This window comes from Sarcophilus harrisii, chromosome 1 (assembly GCF_902635505.1).
Source record: "Sarcophilus harrisii chromosome 1, mSarHar1.11, whole genome shotgun sequence".
Lineage (NCBI taxonomy): Eukaryota > Metazoa > Chordata > Mammalia > Dasyuromorphia > Dasyuridae > Sarcophilus > Sarcophilus harrisii.
This window is the reverse complement of record NC_045426.1, coordinates 494,189,218-494,209,865: the sequence shown is the minus strand read 5'-3', so window position 1 is coordinate 494,209,865 and position 20,648 is coordinate 494,189,218. Positions and strand designations below refer to the sequence as shown.

Genomic DNA, 20,648 nt, shown 5'->3' with positions numbered 1-20,648 from the left:
GGCTATTTCATTGATCATTATCACTTTGATTAAAGATTAGGCAAGGGAAAACCCATACTGGCAAGATTGAGGTTTTAGGACTACTTTTGCATTTCACATTAACAATAAGATCCTGTTCTGCAAAAACATGAATATTATTTTAATCTATGGTATTTCAATCAAGAAACATTTAAAGGTCTCTGAGTCTCCGACTATGTAGTGTTTTTTTTTTAAGTCCTAAAATTTTCTGTCTTCTTAAGTGTGCATGCTTTCTTTTATTTACACTATTTTATTATACTATTTATAATAACTTAATTATAAAGAAAAGTATTAATTCCATTGAAAATCACAATAGAGAAAAAGGGTGTTTCAACAGCACAACTACATGAGAATTATATTTAAACACAATTTTAAATTGATATTGTCCATTTTTACAAAAACACCATTTCTTTAAATTTGCTCCTTCAATCTCCCAACCAACACTGAATAGTTAATTGCAACACTGTATTAAATGTCTTGTATATCATGCAATGTAGTTCATGAAGGATCATTTTAAAAGATCATGCTAAGGAAAAGAAACAATATTTCAAATCTTTGGGAGAATATATCATTAATTCCAAAACACATAAATATTAATTTCTACTTTTTATATAGACATTTTCAATTTTAAATTGATTATAAACACTTTCGATGATCCCTAATTTAAGGAACACAGACTTTGAAATAAGCATCATGTATATAAATTTGAAGTCTGTAAGATTCAAGTTCAGTCTCACCTGCACTTCTGCTCCATTTCATCTTTTAGCTGTATTTCATTATGCAATTGTTCTTCCAGCTTATAGATTGTATTTTGCAAACTTTCCTGCTTTAAAAAAAAATAACATAATATTCATTTTTCACAAAAAAATCCCAGTATTCTAGGAATAATGAACCACATTTGTAAAAGTAAATACCATTTGGAGGTTAATTTTTACATTACAATTTTTCTGCCTCTTTTTTTGCTTGTTACTTATTAAATTTTACTGTTTTTAGTTCTGCTGGAGGGTTATTGAGAGAAACAGAAAAACTGAAATTCAAATAAAATTTCCAACTTTGCTGTTTTTATAAAAATAATTTGTAGAAGAGTGGCTGGAATTAAAAGCACAATAAACAAGAAACCTCTAAAACTCCAATGAGTTTTTTAATTTAAAAAACTGATATTTAAGTAAATGTAGTTATTATATGTATTTTGTAACGTGTAGTGAAATATACATTTATTATATAAAAAGACCAGGTTAACCTAAATCGGGAACCAAATTTGTTCCTGTCTGAGAGAAGAAAAAAATTCAAAAATTATTATCCCACTAAAAAGGTAGTTAGAAAAGCTAAAGATTAACAATTATATCAACAATATGTAATAAGTTCCAGAGGAATTCATTTGGTTTTATGATGTTTTTAGATCTAAACATGTTAGTATGAAAATGTAATTCTTAATCACCTTTAACAAAGCTCTGCCAAAATGCTTTGAATCTAGATACTAGATAAAGGGCTGTTAAGCCCAATGTCCAATGGTGCACTTTATTTCTAGAAAAGATTCTGATAATTTTATTTCAATATAATTAACTTCCTTGGTAATCCTAATGTATATTTTATGCAATGAAACAATATTTTAAAAACTCTAAGAAACCATAAGGTTTCACCAGACTTCTAAAGGAGTTCATAACTCTAAAAAAATTAAGAACTGCTATATCTTTCAATGAATGTAAGGAAAAAAGATAATGGCAAGGAACACTACTGACAGTATACAAGGGTATTCAAATAACCTACAGAAAGGGGTAAGGGTGTGTGTGTGTGTGTGTGTGTGTGTATTTTACGGTGCTTCCTGGGCCACATACTAGGCAAGAAGCTTAGGCACTCCCTTTTTTTCTTCAATCTCCACTTATTCTATCTGGACCCAAGGAGTACCCACGTGGAAGCAAATGGGCTGACAACTAAAAAACTCAAGATCTCTTTATGTAGGTAATACTGTATCCATTATGTAGTGGCACAGTCTTCCTTTCAGTTACTGTAAGGAAGTACTGAACAGGAAGTATAAAATAAAATTCTCTTAACAACTTGAAAAAAATACATTTCTCTCCTTTATTTGCAGAGGGACAGAAGTATGGGGATAAAATATTTCCTATGCTATAGCAAACTCAAGTGATGGTATTTTGATGAATTTTACTGAACTTTTTTTGGGGGGGAGGGTGGGGACTATGAAGCATGGCTCACTGGGTAGGAGGGGAAGGGATATATGTTGGTTGAAATGACTGCAATGTAAAAACAAGTATCAATAAAAACATTTAAAATTACTCTTTAGTTTTAGAGAGGATTACACTGAAAACTACTAGACAGTTTGGTAATATGGTATCCAGAATTGGTCAAGCTTTGCATTAAGGCCACAATACCTTTTGCTAAAAACTTAGATTAAAAACAATCATAATATTTGAAAATTTTATTATTCTCTCAAGTATGAAAAACTGAAACTCACTTTCAAAAAATATTTTAATTAAATTGCAGCAGCTATCTATGCCCTCAAGGAATTTACATTTTATCAGACAGATACAACACAAAAATCAGTTAGTGCACACATGATAACTTGAAGAAAAAAAATACTAGAAACTATGATAAATCAGAGAGATTATGGTTAACATTTATATACTGCTTTAAGGTTTGCAAAAAATTAATATTTATGCATATATACACATATAAAATCTCCTTTGATAATTATAACAATGTTTAAGAGCTATCTATTATGATCTTCATCCTATAGATAAGAAAACTGAAGCTGAGAGTTGAAGTGACTAGCTCAAATTAAGCAGGGTAAATTTGAGAAAAAGACTGCTGAAGGCAACAGCGATAAAACAGCTCCATCAAGCATTTAAAATTATAGTACACCTTTCACTTTATAGGGAGAAAGTAGCTATCTAATTCTACCTTCTGTAGATGCAAGGTATTTTAAATTCTATACCTCCTAAAGAAAGATTCTAGTTTGCTTTGTTACTAATTACTATGTTATTAAATGTTCTATTATATGTGGAAGGAAAAATGGTGCCCTGCACCATACAGATTCTAACTACAAGGACTTTTCCAATTTTATGATAATTTTATATACAGAGTTAACAGTAAATCAAGATTTAGACCTTTGATGCCTTTTTTTTTTTTTGGGGGGGGGGATTACCACTCCTGTCAATTCTAATTCATTTTTTGGATGAAAAATTCCAAGGAAAAGGGGAAAAATTACATAATTAAACATGGTTGAGAAAGAATGTTTTGTTTCTCACCAGTTAATAAACATTATTATTGAGTTTGATGAGTTGTAAGGCTCCCAATGTAGCAGGAACAGTAACAGACTACTGGAGAACCTTCCACTATATAATTCACATATCAGATGCTTCTGAAAAATACTACTTAAGAAAAAGAATTACTATTTACACTTTATTCACATTCAATCATACTTAAACCATATAAATAATACTTCCTACTTGTACCCCAAACCGAAGTCAACTAATAATCATCATAAGAAAATACATACCAAGCTTTTATCTATATTGGAGGTGGTTCTATTATCATTAGGATTGGCTGAAGATACAGATAAATATCTAGTGGAGAAGAGTGGAAAAAAGGTTTTAAATGTTATTTTAAAAACCAGTGTCAATGATCAAGAAATGAATCTACCACATTTGCTAAAGATATATATAAACACACAAAAAAGAATACAGAACTAAAAATTAAAACATAATAACATCTATTTACTGGAATCCCCAAAGTTTCCTCACTTCCTGACCTATCATTCTCAATCTTTTTCTTCCAGATCCCAATTTTGAACACTACCCTCTGACCCTCCTAGCTCTGATTATTGAACCTTTACCTTTATCTTTCCCAGAAATGGGCTTTCATACCAATTTTCAATCATCCCCTCAACATGCCACCACATGTTGCTTCTGTATTCCAGTTCCCTTTTATATGCTGTCTTCCTTATGGAATAATAAGCTCCTTGAAAGCAGTGACCGTCTCATATGCTTGGATTTCTATTGCCAGAGCTTAGCACAATAGTAATCCTTAATAAATGCTTTATCAATCTACGGTCCTTCAGCAAAATAAGATAAATTAACCTTCCACTACTTCCTGGATTAACCTTATAGGACTAAACCATGTTTTTCCGATTATTACTTATTCTTATAATTTTGCAGACGAAAGGGGTATGGAACTTGAAATGTTAACCTCAAACTAGTCAAAATAGCAAAAATTTTGGAAAAAATAATAAAACAAAAGTTTCTGGATGACTGGAAGAATCAAGCAAAAGGTTAAAGTCTAAATGTTGGTATAATACAATGTCACTTCAAGTAGACAAAGACATACATAAAGAGATGGAATAGCTCTGAGAGATGGACATAGGAAATAGTAAAGTAGACATTCAGACAACATTCTGATACACAATGGGATATTTATAGTATGCCTTCTAAGCATAGTCTCCTTCAATTCTTAAGATTTTATGAAATAGTTTTACCTCAGCCTCTCTCATGAATTAACAAGTGGGGGAAAAAGTTTTAAATACAGTTATGGAAAATGTAAAGAAGTTACAAGCATAAGTTTTCTCCTCCTCCCTTTTCCAAAATGATTTTTTTTCTCTCTTGTCTTCTTTTGTCCATTTAATGGAGTCTTTTGGAGAAGAATAGAATAGTTAGAAATTCCAGAAGATAAAGGAAATGAAAAACAATCAAACTTTCTGAGTGCTGATACAATTCAGTAGTAAAAGTTGTTTCAACTTGATTACGCATGTATTTGACTTTTGCAGTCTTCTATTTTACTTCAGAGAGAAGGAGATTTAAAAAATAAACTTCATGGTGTTAGTAGGTCTGATTAACATAGGGAAACTTTACCGTATAAACATCTACAATGTTGCTCGATACAACATAAATACAAAATATAACAGATCAAATCAGACAATAAATGTAATTTTTATTGTAATTTGTTTATCACTTAATGTATATTTTTGTAAAGATCTTTTATATACCAGGGATATTTTTAGATACCAGAAAGGGCTTGTTACAGAAAACTGGGTAGGTAAGAAAACTCCTGAAATTTGAAGCCCAAATTTAACCTAATTTTATCATTTCAAAAGAGATACAAAATGCTTGCCTGCAAGATGTGTGTATCTTACATAACCTTGGGAGAGTGTGTATATATGCGTGTGTATGTCTATCATCCAATATATTAGCTATATGATCTAGATTTTGTTATCAACAGATTTATGCATATTATCTTCATTCTTATCTAAATCAGTGAGAAAAATTCTGACCAGCATAGATCTCTGGGATAACATTAAAGACCTCAAGCTGACACCAAAGCAGAGGTTTATTTTCTCTCCTGAGTAAGCATCCCATATCTGTAACTTAGCTTCAAATGTTCACTGGTTTTTGGTTTTTCTACTCTAATACAGGTCTGGATTCTCATTTGGATGGTCATAGTTTTTTCTTCTTGTTTTTACACTGAGGTATTTCTGTATTCCTTCTGATAATCTAGAAAGTAGAAAAGCATCTGAAGTCCTTTACCTTCTCTTCACTGAGAGAGAGAGACTAGCTTTTACTTTAAGCAAAGATAACAGCAACTTGGCTGAAACAGAAATACAAAACATTGTATATACTATATAGGTCACTACAAAATGAGACCCTCAATCCATTGTTATTCTTGTTGGTTAACTCCTGGGGAATTCAAGCATAAAGTATAACTGCAAAAAAATTATAAAAGCCAAAGGAGGTCCTTGGGGGGAGGGAGGAAGCACAAGATGATTTGGGTAGGATACAAAGTAAAGAGATAAAAGGATTGTGTGATTTTCAATCATTGCTACTTCCCATCACCAATGGTAAATCTACTGAAACCAGAGGGTAGCATTTATCAAAAGAATACTGGGAGTATTAGAAAAAAGATTACTTTTGGAAAGTTCTGTGGTCTATATTTTGATGTGGGATATTTTTCTTACAAAATGACCCAAATGAGGTTTAACTATTTTGGTATTGAAACAACAACAACAAAAACCCCACTATTAATCTTGTGGATTTTATTATTAGAAATTATATAAAGCAGTCAGTTTATTTTCTTATTTTTCTGAGATGGCCATTTATAAAATATTATAAAAGATTTATAAAAGATTTGGCATCTTTTATAAAAACGTGCAAGTCAAAAATGAAAATTTTCATATTGAGGCTACAAATAAGGAATTTAGGAAGCTTCCAAAGTAATAAAGTTAATTTTTAAACCTGTTCTATTAAAATGTATATTAAGGTAAATAGTCTTTTGAACAGAAAAAAAAATTTTTTTAAATAAGCAGGCTTAGTTTTAGGTAAATATTGTCCAGTTCAATGAAATTTCTTGGTATTGTGCCAATTACTTATTTATTTCTCAGAAGGCCTAAACTTTCCAACTTTCCAATTATAGAGTTGCAAAGGATTTTAAAGCCTACTTAAACTAAATTCATTTTGCATGAGAAAACTGAGAGAAAAGTAATTTAGTTCCAAATCACAAATCAGCCAAGTTCATAACCCAGACTACACAATTCAGTGCTACTTCCTCTAGCACACCTCACTTTCTAGTCATATTCTTGCATTTTTTTTTTTTTTACTATGTAAATACTATGTATGAATGAGAAAAACTAAGCTTTAAACAAAGAAATACTAGGGGTAACATATTTATATTTCCCCTCGTTGATACATTTCTGGTACTTTTTCAGCAGTTAAATTCACTTTGGTGTTTTCAAACAAATATTAAATGTTAATGTTAACTGATTGATATAAGTTTCAAATGTTTAATTAACTAAAGTTTTTAGGTTTTAGTAATAGGGAAATTCTAGCAGGAATTATTTCAAGTCAAAAACATATATTCTAATAAAATAAAGAAGGCTTGCTTTTTAACTAGAATTAAATATGTATCCCAAAGTGCTAATAATTATGATTCTTTGACGATACTAACAATGATAGTAGAACTTCAAATTTCTGTGATTCTAAGATTTGATTTTTATCCAATTTCTTTGGATGTTAACATTAACCATATCTCTTTGAATTTTAGCTTTCTTACATGTAATGCCTAAATCTGAGAGATAACAAATACACTGGGTAAGTCATAAAAGAATTTCTGAAAGGTAATGAGATTTTCACTAACTATGGAATAATATGAAAGAAATTAAATAGAAAATCCTATAGCCTTTTTTGAAAAGACCGGATGATTTAATGTTATTAAAATAGCTTCCATAATCTGAAATATTATTGTCTATGAAATAATGATTCTACTATGCCTACTGCTGCTATAAAAATACTTTTTAAAGTACTTACCTACGATTGCTATAATATGTAAATCCTACAAAAGGTAGTTGATTGCCAACAAAAGCTTTTGGAATGGGAAATGTTTCTTCTTCTCCTTTGTCTTCTTCTAAGTCATCAAAATTACTAGTATCAATGTCACTACTGAGATCAGGTACAACAGGTGCAACAGCTAAGGATAAAAGAAAACTGGTTATTTGGATAAAAAGCAAAATAAATGTCCACAAAAAATGAAACTTTTTTTTTAAAAAAGGAACCTGAGCTTCTCTAAGTCTCATGTGATGAGTCTAAAATAATTACCAAAAAGCTATAAGTACATTCCCAATCTATAAAAATTAAGAGACAGAATAAGATTGGATTTAGTTTCTGTAGGTTCTGTAGTACATTAAAAATAAAAATAAAAAAGATGTGCTTCTCTCTACAATACCTCTAATATCACATTTAACATATACTCAGTAAACAATTTATACAGCAGGTATCACAGAAAAGATTTTTATATGAAGGAGTTAACATAGAGTATTAAATGTAACCAAGTCAATAAAATACCAATAATATCATCTACCTACTAGGTTGTGATTATAATTGGTTATAAGGAAGTATTTTGAATAGAAAACCTTAGTCATTACAAAAAGATTTTATCTCTGATAACCATTACTGCCCATTGTTTTCTGAATTAGATTGGAAACTAATTCAGAATCAGTTATTTCAACAATAAAATATCACCTTAATAATTTTCATTTCTTACAACTGATAGCAAGAATAGCTAACACTCATATAGCTCTTAGTATTTGCCAACTACTCTGCTAAACACTTTGCAATTATTATCTCATTTGATCCTCATAACAACCCTGGAAAGTAGGTGCTATTGTTTATCCTCATTTTACAGGGAAGGAAACTGAGGCAAACATGTTAAGTAACATCAATGTTCTTTCTGGTCCACTACCTAGCTTAATAAAATGCCACCTAATCATTACAAAAGTTAATCTTGCTATTTGATAATTAATTGATCTGTTCTTATTACATGAAATCATGAGATTCTGTAAATATTCATGTTATTAGCATGTACTTTTCGTACTATAGATCAAATGACATTTCTCATGATGAAACTGTTCAAGTATAATTACAATTATGAGAGTTCTTCCTCAAGCTTAATTAAAAAATTCAGAAAATTGCCTCTGCTATGGAAAGCCTTGTAGTTTTATAAAACATAAAATGTTTGATATTCTTAAGAACTATAGTAAAAATTAGTTTTCAGAAACGTAAATGGATTTCCTAGATAGTAGCAGTAACATATATTAAAGTTCCCAGTGGGATTGGCTAGTTATTTTTAAGGAAAATATGGAACTTACTACACTATAATTGCTGCACTTATAATAACTGCACTGGAACGATGCACTATAATTGATTAGCTTAACCAGTGGATTAAAGCACAAGTCATTAACACACTTCCTTAATCACCTAAGTAAAACAAACCCAGTCTAGCTGTCTCTGTGGCAGACAAATAGCATAACTAACACCAGGAAGGTATGCTCAACTCAATCAACTAAATTGATTAAAATACTTTCTTTTTCCTGCTCTACAATTCCTTTCCCCTCCTCTGGTTATAGTTAAATAAGTTTTCTTCTGCTAACTATCCAAATGGACTATTAATGCTCCATATTTATTATAGCTTTTTATTGACAAAACATATGCATGGGCAATTTTTCAACATTGACCCTTGCAAACACTTCTGTTCCAACTTTTCCCCTCCTTCCCTCCCTCTGTTCCCCTAGATGGGAGGTAGTCTCATACATATTAAACATTTAAGTATATGCTAAATACAATATATGTATACATATTTATACAGTTATCCCATTGCACAAGAAAAATCATATTTAGAAAGAAGGTAAAAATAACCTGGGAAGAAAAACAAAAATGCAAGCAAACAACAATATTAATATAAAATAAAATTCCTTTTAAAAAATTGTCTTATGGATCTGTATTTTGTTCATACTGATAAGAGAAGCAGCCATCGTACAGTAGAAAGCTAGTTGGCCTAAAACTTACAGGTCACATTTTCCTGCTTTTGATAATCTCTCTATATATGAAATAGTATTGATAAACATAACATTTGGATTGTTTTTAAACAGACACAAAAATGTACACATGGAATAAATTTTTTGGATAAAAAAATCATTTACATGTGCACACACATGCATGTGATAGGGTAGAATAAAATGTGATAACAACTTACTATCTCGAAGAGTTTCCCATGCCCATTGATCATTTTTGAAGAAGAGATGTCGTTTGATTTCTTCCACACCATTTCGTCCTAATCTCACTTCCCTGTTTTAAAATGTTAGAGACACAAGACAGTCTTAAAATTCTGAGATAGTTCACAATTATGACATTTTACAGTTTATAAAAGTTTCTCATACACAAACACAAAATACTATATGATTGTACATTGTAAGAGCGTGTTTGTTATAAAATACATGGTATTTAAAAACAGAAGACTATAATATCCTAAATCCTGATTAACATAAACTTTGAAAGGTTATTTCTATAATTCTACATGATTTATTTTGATTATATCCCAAGCTTAGCTGATAACTGAAGAAGGAAAAATTTTAGAAAGGAATGACAGAAGAAATTTTAAGAAAAGAAATTTGTTAAGATAAGTGTTTTTTAATTATCAATCAGAACTTACACATCAAGTGTCTTTATACATAATACATTAAGTTCACTTTCTTTGATAAATTTTTAAAAAAAAAAATTTTTTAAACGAAATTCAGTAAGGAAATGGGTTTAGAGGATGAGTTGCCCAAGGAATGAAGCTAGTTAAATGGAAAAGTCAAGTCTAGAATTCACTATATCATGCTGTTACTTGACCCTCTCTCATGAAATGTACGCGATTTCCACAGAAAGAGAGAAGCAGTGATATTAAACAGTTATCTATGGGCCTAATACCACACATAAAACACATTTGAAAAGCTTTAGTTCAACTGTAATTCCACAAACAATAGGAAATTTATCTGCTTTTCTACAAAAGACAGATGTAATGACACTTACATATAAAGGAAAAGACTGTTAAAATGATCTAAGCTAGCTTCTTTAGGGAAGCAAATAACTCTAACTACCACAACACTATTAATCTCCCTTGAAAAATTTTTGTACTATAATGCCTAATGAAGATCCAAGGAGGACAATCGAAGTAACACATAAATCAATTTGAATCTAAATATAAAAATTATTCCAATTTTTAAATTATTAAATCTAAATTAAAGTTTTTGAGAGGGTGAGAAGAATAAGTTAAATTTCAAGAGACCTCTGATTTATACAGGAACTGTCTGTTAAATAGGACAAGTTCCAATAAATTGGTAAAGTGTTTATTTTGAGTAGGACAAGGAGTAGCTTTTAGGCTTTTCTTAGTCCTTATCTTCCTTGAATTTTGTGTAGTTTTTGACACAATTGACAATATATGCTGATCTCTCTTCCCTCAAGACAATGCTCTTTCCTGGTTTTCCAGCTATCTCTCTGTCATTCTTTCTGAGTTTCTTTTGCAAGATGTTACCAAATGTCACCCCTATTCTTCTTTCTGACCTCATCAGTTCCCCTTCAACCTCACTTCTTCCCAACTCCGCATTCAAATAATCATTTCTAATGTAGATGACTCCTAAATCTCTATCCTTCAAATCTTCCCCAAACTCTACTTCCATATTATACACCAAGTACTAGGCATTTCCACCCAAACATATATTTTGAATTACACATGTTCAAAAAAATAGAACTGATCTGGAAGTCATCAAACAAAAGCTGAACAGTTGCTTTATTTAATAGTCAAGAGAAGCTCCCCTTTAAGGTATAAATTAGAGTAGAGATTCTTAAACTCTTTCCACTCATGAACCCTTTTAGCCTGAAAAATTTTCATGCAACTCCATCTTGAATCTGAGCCAAGGTATTTCTGACAACATTCATGCATGTGCAAGACAAAGTGCGCAGCATATTTATTCTATGTCCAGAACTAAGGCTACAATTAAGTCACATGATGCAACATGGGTAAGCAAAGCCAGAAACATCTCAGATTCATTATGCATTTGATTTTGAATCAACTTTTGGTCATAGCTTTCAGAAACCTTTTACTTTTGCTAAATTTTTCATGACTTTCATATTTAATTACATGATCCCATACTGAGTTGTGATCCACAGTTTAAAGAAGCTTTGGATTAAACTACATGAAGTCTGACATTCTTCCCAAATCTTAAATAGTGAAAAGGAAATTTTTAAAAGTCTTCCTTAAAAATTATCTCCATAAAATGCTTCCCCTGCTTTGAAATAATCAATTGCATTATTGGAGTTCCTCTAAGAAGAAAAACACTTTTCCTTAAGCCAGCTCACTTTTGGAAAAGAAGTGGGCAGTATCTATTCCTCTTATCTGGCTGCTGTCATCCTACAATCATTATTATTTCCATGTCCCTCTCTCCTGAAAATGAATTAAGTATACAAAACTATCTTTCTTAAACTTTCCTTCCATATTGTTACAAGATACAGCTATTAACTTCAACAAGGTAATTTACCTGTTAGAAAAAAGTACAAAGTCTCAAGACTGAAATCTCAAACTTGAAAGGCAATTCTCAACAAATACTAAGTCTTTCAATAACTTTAAAAGCTGTTTCTTCTAAATTCTTAGCTTTTGAAAATATATATACAGTAGAATTTTACATGAACAGTCTCAGTTTAAACATCAAGGAAATTTTGAAAGATGAAAGTTTTTTTGGAATTAAATTATAATCAACTAATCTTTCTCTAATGAATGGACAGAGTGGTCCTAGAGAATTAATAGCAATGCTAGAAAAGTATGGTACCTCACATGAGACTTAGCATGGCAATTAAGTTTTTCTGTAAAGAGAAGACAATGATTTCCCATGGCCACTGATAACTGTTATAGAAAAGGAAAAGGAGTTAGATCTTTATATTACTACTAACTCAATTCAATAAGGAAGATGAAACTTGTAAATTTCAGATTAGGATTTACCTATTCCTCCACTTTAGAAAACTACATTTCAAGAAACTTAGATGTTACTCATTAAAGTTCTGTTCCTAACTAGTTATGCATTAGGATATTTGAGATTAGGAATCTCAAAACCCAAACATATAGCCTCATTTACAAGAAATATTATGCAGCTCTTTTGTCTTAGTGAAGAGAAACTAAAGTTTATGCAATACTAGACCTTAAACTGTAATTGTAACATAAATATGAGGCCAATGAATTCCATAATCTTCAAAGTACAGGTAAAATTCTATGAATCTGTGATTATGACTTATTTACTGCTGTACTTTAGAGAGATCAATGAAGGTTGCCAAGAATGGCAGATATAAAATTACAAGATTCAAACACAAGAATAATATCCCTTTTCCCTAACACATCCCCTGTTTTAGATTAAAATAATAAATTAAATAAAATATTAAGTTAATTAAAATAAAAACTTCCTGGAATTATGACTGAGGTACCTGATGATTTAAAACTAAAACATCTGATATTATAAGAGTCTAACAGATAAAATATAGGACTGCATTATAGATAAGATAGTGAGTGAAAATCCTATTAGGATTCTGGTTTTAAAATATTTTGTCAGCTTATAAGATACTTTACCTGTCTGTAAGGAAGGCACAAATAAGATTTTTTGCTTCCTTTGATATATCATTATCATCAGGAAAGGTAAGAGAATTCTTATGGTTCATAATTTTGCTATATGTTCCAACCAGTGAATCTGCATAAAATGGTGTATCACCTGAAAAAGTAATATAAGAAAACAATTTTCTACATTTAAATCATCAAAAACAAGTTTGAAAGGCATTCAAATTTATATGTGATACCAGAGTTAAAGTTTAAAAACATGCATATTTGGATTAATACATCAGGAAAATATGCCTAATAGCTAAATGATTGACTATTAAAGCTTTTTTTGTTCCACATAAACCAAAATAAAAAGATTAGCAAAATAAAAATTGAAGAAAATAATTCAAGGATGAATTTTTTAGGAATAAACTGTGCTATATATTAAGTTCTGTTTTACTCACCTACAAGCATTTCATATAAAAACACACCAACAGACCACCAGTCACATTCTCGCCCATAATAGCCATCACCACCTTGGGATTTTAATACTTCAGGAGAAATATAGTCAGGTGTTCCAACTGCTGTATCACATCGTACCATACCTTCCTATAAAAAGTGGTAATATGAAGGTAAATCAAATATAGGCATAAATTCACTCATACAAAGGAATTTTTTTGAGATGGGAAATCAGTAAAGACCTTCTTCCTTCATACCCTATAACCATCCTGTCTTCCCCACCTTCCAAATTATTCAGAAAAAAATATCCATCTGTCAAGTTTCTCTCACATCAAGAATCTACATAGAATACCGAGGTCATTTTATTACACATATTTCTATAAATCTGACATTTCCTCTATCCCACAACTAACTAAATTCCTCCAACTAAATCCTACATCTTGTACCCTCTTACACATATCTTGCAAATAACTACCTAAGTAAGTGAAAAATTGATCATTATTGTCATACTTATTCTACCTGGCCACATTCTTTTCTCATTCCTTATCCTTTCACCTTTCCCACTGTGTCCTCTGAATTTTTGTTGTTTAAAAAATTTGTTTAAAAAATACCTGGTATGCTCAATTTCTTCCTCTTTTAAAAACATCTTCTGGCACTAAAGGAATTAAGACAGCCTTCATCACCATGCTGAGTGAGCATGAAAACACATGGGACCAGAATGACTCTCCTAATTTCTTACTATCCATCACCATCATGCAACACCCCCATTTCTCTCTCTGTCCTTCCAAATTCATAGAACAAATGGTTTATTTCATTCTATTTGTATCCTTATCCTTGCTATCTACTGGCTTCTAAGACCATGTCTTGCCTTCCTCAATGAAAAATACAGTTTCTTTCTTTCCACCCCAATTGTATAATTCCCCAAAATGGAAAAAATTGATTGTGATGACTAATATGCTGGTCTCTGAAGTTCATCAACCTCCTCTGTTTTGGTCCTTCAGCTCTACTTTTGCTCCAACTACCCAAAAAATGGGCATGACACATTATTTAGACTTTCCTGTTATCTAAAACTTCTCCAGCTCTAATAAACTTAATCCTGAAATTCCTTTTTCTGAATATAATTTCGTCCTTCCATGTCGTCTGTCATATCACTACTGCTGAGCTTATCTTTGCCCACATTATAACTTTAGTTCCTTTAAAGCAACCATTATGCATCTATAACATATTACTTCTCTCATCTCATTCTCCATTATCCCTGTTTTGGCTTCTTTGTTTCTCCTTTGATGATTCTGAATCCATAGTTAGTCAATAATACACTGTTCTCAGATGATAAAGTCTTAAGACTGTCAATGTCAAAAGGCTTAGGAAAAGGCAGGTATACTGGTACACTGCTGGTAGGATGAATTGATCCAATTATTGTAATATTAATGGACTTGGAATGGAAAATGTCAATCCCATGGAGAAACAGAACTCTGGAGACTAAATGTGGATGGAAGCACAGTATTTAACTTTGTTTGTTTCTTCTTTTCTTTCCTGCTTTTTGGGTTGATTTTTCTTGCACAACATAATAAATATGGAAATATATTTAAAAGCATAACACAGATTTAACCTATAGTAAGTTGCTTGCTATCTTGGGAAGGGGATGGGAGGGAAGGAGAAAAATTTGGAATGCAGTTTTACAAAAACGAATATTGAAAACTATCTTTACATATATTTGGAAAAATGAAATACTACTGAGAAAAATAAAATAAAATGTCATATAGGATTTCATTATATTGGGGAGAGTGAAAAAAGGAGAGAGAAAGAGAAAAATTTGGAACACAAGGTTTTGCAAAGGTGAATGTTGAAATATACTTGGAAAAATTAAAATACTATTTAAAAAAAAAAAAACCTAAAGCATACTGTCTGTATCTTTAAAATCTGGCATCACCATCCCTTCTCTCTTTCTACTGTTCTAATCCTATTCATCCCCAATTTTAGAATCCCTTTCCTCTCATCATTATCACCTTCTATACCACTAGAATGCTGTTAGAAAATATTCCAAAACTGCATAATGAGACAACAAATTCATGCTGGCTGATTTTAACTGAATTTTCATTGTTGGATGGCAGTCTTTTTCATTTTATTCTCTACCCATGCCATAAAGCAGATATTCCAAACTTCTCCTCTCTCCTCAAACAGCTATCCTCCCACTTCTATTATTAGTTCTTCTCAGTAGATGAAGTTAAACCTTCATTTTTTCTTTACACTTCTGTCATCTCTCTGAGCAGTTTGATATATAAAATTCCTTCATTTCATTTAACATCTTACCTAATATACCAGTTTTTCTCTAAAAAGTGATTCTCTCACTTCCAAGTTTCTTAGTTTTTTTCCTGACTAGTTACTGTAGTTTTAGCTCTTACTTATTTGGTGCATCATATTTATTTGGGTAATATACACCACCTTCATATACACATCCCCATTAGATGGTAAATTTCTTACAAGGAAGCACTGTCATTTTTCATCTTGTATTTCTAGCACCTAACACAATGCCTTGCACAGTATCTGCTAAACATTCATTGAACTAAATGAGAAACCTCATAAGCAGAATTTGTAACTTTAAGACAAAATATCTTTGAGGAACCATATATACTCTCTATAAATAAAAGCATTAGTTATAGACAGTTAAAAGATCTGATAAATGATTCTTGAAAATGCAAAGAGCAAAAGAGCTGCCAAGAAGGATTCCCTCCTAATATATAATAAGCTGATAAACATATTTTCTTAATTAAAAAAAAAGGGTGATTATTCACTTTTTGGTTATAAATTTCTGATGAATCTTAGATATTAAAATAAAGTCCTCTTTTGATGGGAACAAATAAAACAATAAAACATAAGTCAAAAATTCAAAGGTAAAATAAAATGTAAAAATATAAGCACACTGACAGAATTTGTTGGAGTCCAGTTACAATACTGATATAACAATTTAGTAATATTAGAACTAATTCCATTTTCAGTTACCAATAAATACATGTTATGAAGTTGTTATGAAGGATTTAATAAATCTGGCAATCTACACTTACTTTAAATAGAGAGGAAAAAATAAATCATGAACAAGTTCTTTATACAGCATTGCTACCATGGTATCCAGTTCAACAAATAAAGACAATCCACGTCAATACTGGAGAAGCCCACATAAGGTTAGTAACTTCTGTAACAGTTTCTAACAATGTAATTTTCTTCATTTGGCTAAACCATGTTTATATCAAAATATACTAACTTTATTCATCTTCATACAAGTACCAAAATCAGCTAGCTTCAAGTGACCAGATTTATCCAGCAGCATGTTATCAGGCTTCACATCTCTAAAAGAAAAAAAAAAAAAAAAAACAGACTAATTCCTAATACAAAATTTTTTTGGCAATCTTTAGTATTCTGTGATTTAAATTAAGAAATTAGAAAGAATATTATCATAAGTATTACTGATTACATGAATGATCTCTACTCTAATAAACAGATTGCAATGAAAATTGCAAACTAATGATACCTGTTTTCAAAAGGAAAGATAAAGCTTATGAATTTTAAAAGATAACAACCTAAATGCCAGTACAACTGAAATAATTTTCAGTTTTTTATTTTAAAAAACCGAGAAAATGATTAAAATTCTTACCTATGAATAAAGCCCATTGAATGGATTGCATCCAAAGCAAGAACTACTTCCGCAGTATAAAAACGGGCCCATTTTTCAGGCACATCATAGTTGCTCATTAAATTAACAAGATCCCCACCAGGCATATATTCCATTACCATGTAGAGATACCGATCATCTTGGAATGCATAATATAGCTAAGACACAAATACAAATTAGTCATTTTATCAGAGGAGGATCAAAAAAAGTACTTCTCAATATAAATGTTTTACTTATGCTAAAGGCTTATGTTTTGTTTAGGGAGTTTTTTTAATCTGGTTTTCTGAATTTGAAATTGAGAAGGAATCCCATAACTTTCAAAGATGGAAGTTTTATCTCTGAAACTAGACTACAGCTAAATTACTTACTTTCTCATGAGAATCAAACAAAATTTGTAAAGTATTTAGCACCCTGACTGGCTGTTAGTACCCTGACTGAAGGTGTTAGTAAATTCTTCCTTCCTTCTTTCCTTCCTTCCATGTTACTTCCTCCTTAAGACATTTTCGCTCTAATAAAATAAAACAGTAACATAAGTTTACCTGAACGACCCAAGGGCTATTAGCAAAAGCCATAATGTCCCGTTCTTCCCAGAAGAAAGCAGAATCTGATCTCTTAATCATCTCAAATTTGCTCAGCAGCTTCATAGCATATACCTTCCTGGTAGATTTATGCCTTACCTTTAAAACAAACGTTTTATTTTAAATAATTATACTATCTTAAATAATAAAGCAATTTTTTATTTTAAGAAATCACAATAAAATATACTAATTCACTACATGAAAATAATAATTTCATGTGATCTAATGAATACTTCAATTTAACAAAAAATTTCTTGAATAGCTGTTACTTCAATTATTCCTTCTTTAACTGAAATACATACATTTAACAAATTATGTTAGACTTTTATTCCCTTCAATAAGACAGAATTTTATTATCTATACTAATTTCTGAAATTCTTTGACTTGTATCTTATGTTAATTAGCATCCATGTTAACTATTAGTGCAAGTTAAAAGAAATCAAACTAACAAACCAATCTCCATATTCATTTTCCTCCATCCCCTTTTGATGCCTAATCTTCCTTATCATTCCATTTCTACCATAAGATTATATGGAAGAAAAATACCATTTGTTTTCAGTGATGAGCACCATCTCTGCATTAAAGGAAGTGGAGAAGCTAGCTCCCAGTATAGGTTATTTATTTTTATACTCCTAACCAAGACTCCCATTCTAACTCCTGGCTGAACTCACAGAACAGTCATTAATGGTCTGATGTTAAAAAAAGACTCTAGCAGATCAGCCCAAGTATCTGTGCTTAGTAACCCTATGTTATTTAATATCTTTATCAATGACTTAGTATGCAAGGGTTTTTTAAATTCAGTTTGCATATGACCCAAGGCTAGGAGAAATAATCAACATCTGATGATGAAGTCAGGATCCAAAAAGATCTTGACAGGTAAGAATATTTGACTGAATATAATTAAGATGAAATTTAATAAAGATAAGTATAAAAAATTTATACTTGGGTTCCAACAATCACCTTCCTAAGTATAAAATATGAAAAGCATGACTAGAGAGAATAATTTGAAGAAGAGCTGAGGGTTTTCCTGAATTGAACATTCAGTGAACCTACAGAAGAATATGGCAGCCCAGCAGATTTAATGGCTGTTTCAGGGAAGACAAAGTATCTGGGGAGTGATGCTTTGAGTTAGACTACAATTTGAAGGATACCACATTTTACAAAGAAAATTGATAGAACATTCAGAAGGGTAACAAGAATGGACAAGACCCTTGAATCAATGAACCACCATTTTTAAGTACTTGTATATTATATGAAATTTGGTTAGAGGCACTAGGGATTTTTAACTTGCACAAGAGAAGATGGGGGAATATGATAGCTATATTCATGTACTAGAAAGGATGTCATATGGAAAGGGAGATTATTTTTTCTGTTTTAATCAAGAAGTGAGTACAAAGAGTTATAGAGAGGCAAATTTTAGTGTGAAAGAAGGTGGCTTTATGCAAAAATGAAAACATTCTGCCTCAGGAAATAAAGATTCTTTTTTTAACATGTTGGTAGCAGCATCTTAAAAAGTCCTGGGAGAAAGATAGGTAGTACAGAGAAATTAAGTATAAAGGAGAAGGGTAGGGGAAATAAAAGGGAAAAACCTATGCACATCAGTTATCTTAACTCCCAAACTTTGATTCTTCTACAAACTATACTTATCAGAGGCCAGTAAGTTTTCTTTATTTTATGGTGCCATCTTTGGGCCCAAAGAGTCCAATCTATGAAACCTACTCATTCCATATGTCTTAAAATTATTTCTTTTATAATAGGGAAAAAAAGAAAATAGTACTCGATCTCTAACTGAAAAAATAAAAAATATTTAGCCACTTTTAGATAAAGAATTTCATTTGCCTTACTTTTCATTGTACCCCACACATCCCTTACCCATTTTCTAATTTCCCTTTATCTGTTCTCTTTAATCATTTGACTGCTTCCTTCTAATTGTAACCCCAGAACTTAGCACAGTACCTCTTAGAACACAGTAAGTTTGCTAAAAAAGAAAAAGCTTTATCTATTTTGCATTAGATCTTTAGTAGTTAAAGGAATCTGGCATAATGTGAATTCAAAGAGATCTTACCATAAGAAATTCAATACTGTGAGGAAAAGACCTGATCCACAATGTATACTAAATATCACAAAATAAGCAGATCATTTGTCTCTCAATTTGAAAGACAATTGACTATGAAAGCAAATAACCTAGCAAAGTACTAAGATTACCATGCTAACAGGGCAAATACCAAAACCAGACAATTTGGATCCAGTTTAGAAAAATGAAGATGGAATAGTATACATGAGGTATGTTAGAAGCTACACACACAGAAGGAAGAAGAAAATTACAGTATTATAATCCTCTCTCCCAATCCTTTTATATTAAATAGGCTAGAACCTTATCAGATACGCGATTCTTTCAAATGGGAAGATTCTTCTTCTGAAGCTTCAATTCCTTTGCCTATTCATGGATCATAAAAGCTATCTATGGAAACTTCAACATTGTAGGTTGAATTTTACTCCAGAACATGCATGCTTTTTAAGAAACTGGGCAAAAAAAAAATTCAAATTGATCTTTTTTTTTTTTTTTTTTAACCCACTTGTCTTAAATTAAAAACTGTTGATACAGGCACTCTTACCAAAATATTATATCATCATTAAGTTTACTGAAGTAACCTACCAATTGCACTTCTCCAAATGCACCTCTACCAATCACTTTCACCACTTCATAATCTTCAGCTTTCATGCGCAAATCTCTAATTTTATTTATTGTATCTTTATCTGCATAAAGAGAAAATGATAGAAACAAAGTAATAACAATTATTATTTTTAATTTCACTAATTCTCTATTCAAGTTTTCAGAAAATAAAAAAGTAAAAAACAAAAAAATACAAAATGACTAATAACATTTCTGTTCAATAAGACACATTATGACATAACATGTAAATGTAATTATGCAAAAGGATTATTTTAATAAAAGTTTTTTTTTAAAAACCTCTCATTCTCCTCTCTCTGCCTAAAAGTAAAATACAGTAAAATACAAAATTAGCCACAAAAAA

At 30.9% G+C, this 20,648-nt stretch overlaps 1 protein-coding gene across 2 annotated transcripts in view; it reads right to left on the bottom strand.

Annotated features, from left to right (window-relative positions):
• The window catches only part of ROCK1 (Rho associated coiled-coil containing protein kinase 1), a 127,909-nt gene that overhangs the window by 56,654 nt on the left and 50,607 nt on the right, over positions 1-20,648 (bottom strand). Inside the window, exons 3-12 of one of the 2 annotated variants that reach the window (XM_031946552.1) lie at positions 20,270-20,370; positions 17,575-17,712; positions 17,018-17,193; positions 16,628-16,712; positions 13,374-13,518; positions 12,946-13,084; positions 9,547-9,638; positions 7,326-7,485; positions 3,533-3,599; positions 756-841 (exon numbers count right to left, since the gene is read on the bottom strand). In XM_031946552.1, the coding sequence (XP_031802412.1) occupies positions 756-841; positions 3,533-3,599; positions 7,326-7,485; positions 9,547-9,638; positions 12,946-13,084; positions 13,374-13,518; positions 16,628-16,712; positions 17,018-17,193; positions 17,575-17,712; positions 20,270-20,370 (1,189 nt within the window). Of the gene's footprint in view, positions 1-755; positions 845-3,532; positions 3,600-7,325; positions 7,486-9,546; positions 9,639-12,945; positions 13,085-13,373; positions 13,519-16,627; positions 16,713-17,017; positions 17,194-17,574; positions 17,713-20,269; positions 20,371-20,648 lie in introns of both variants that reach the window. The other variant, XM_031946551.1, reaches the window with a different exon arrangement.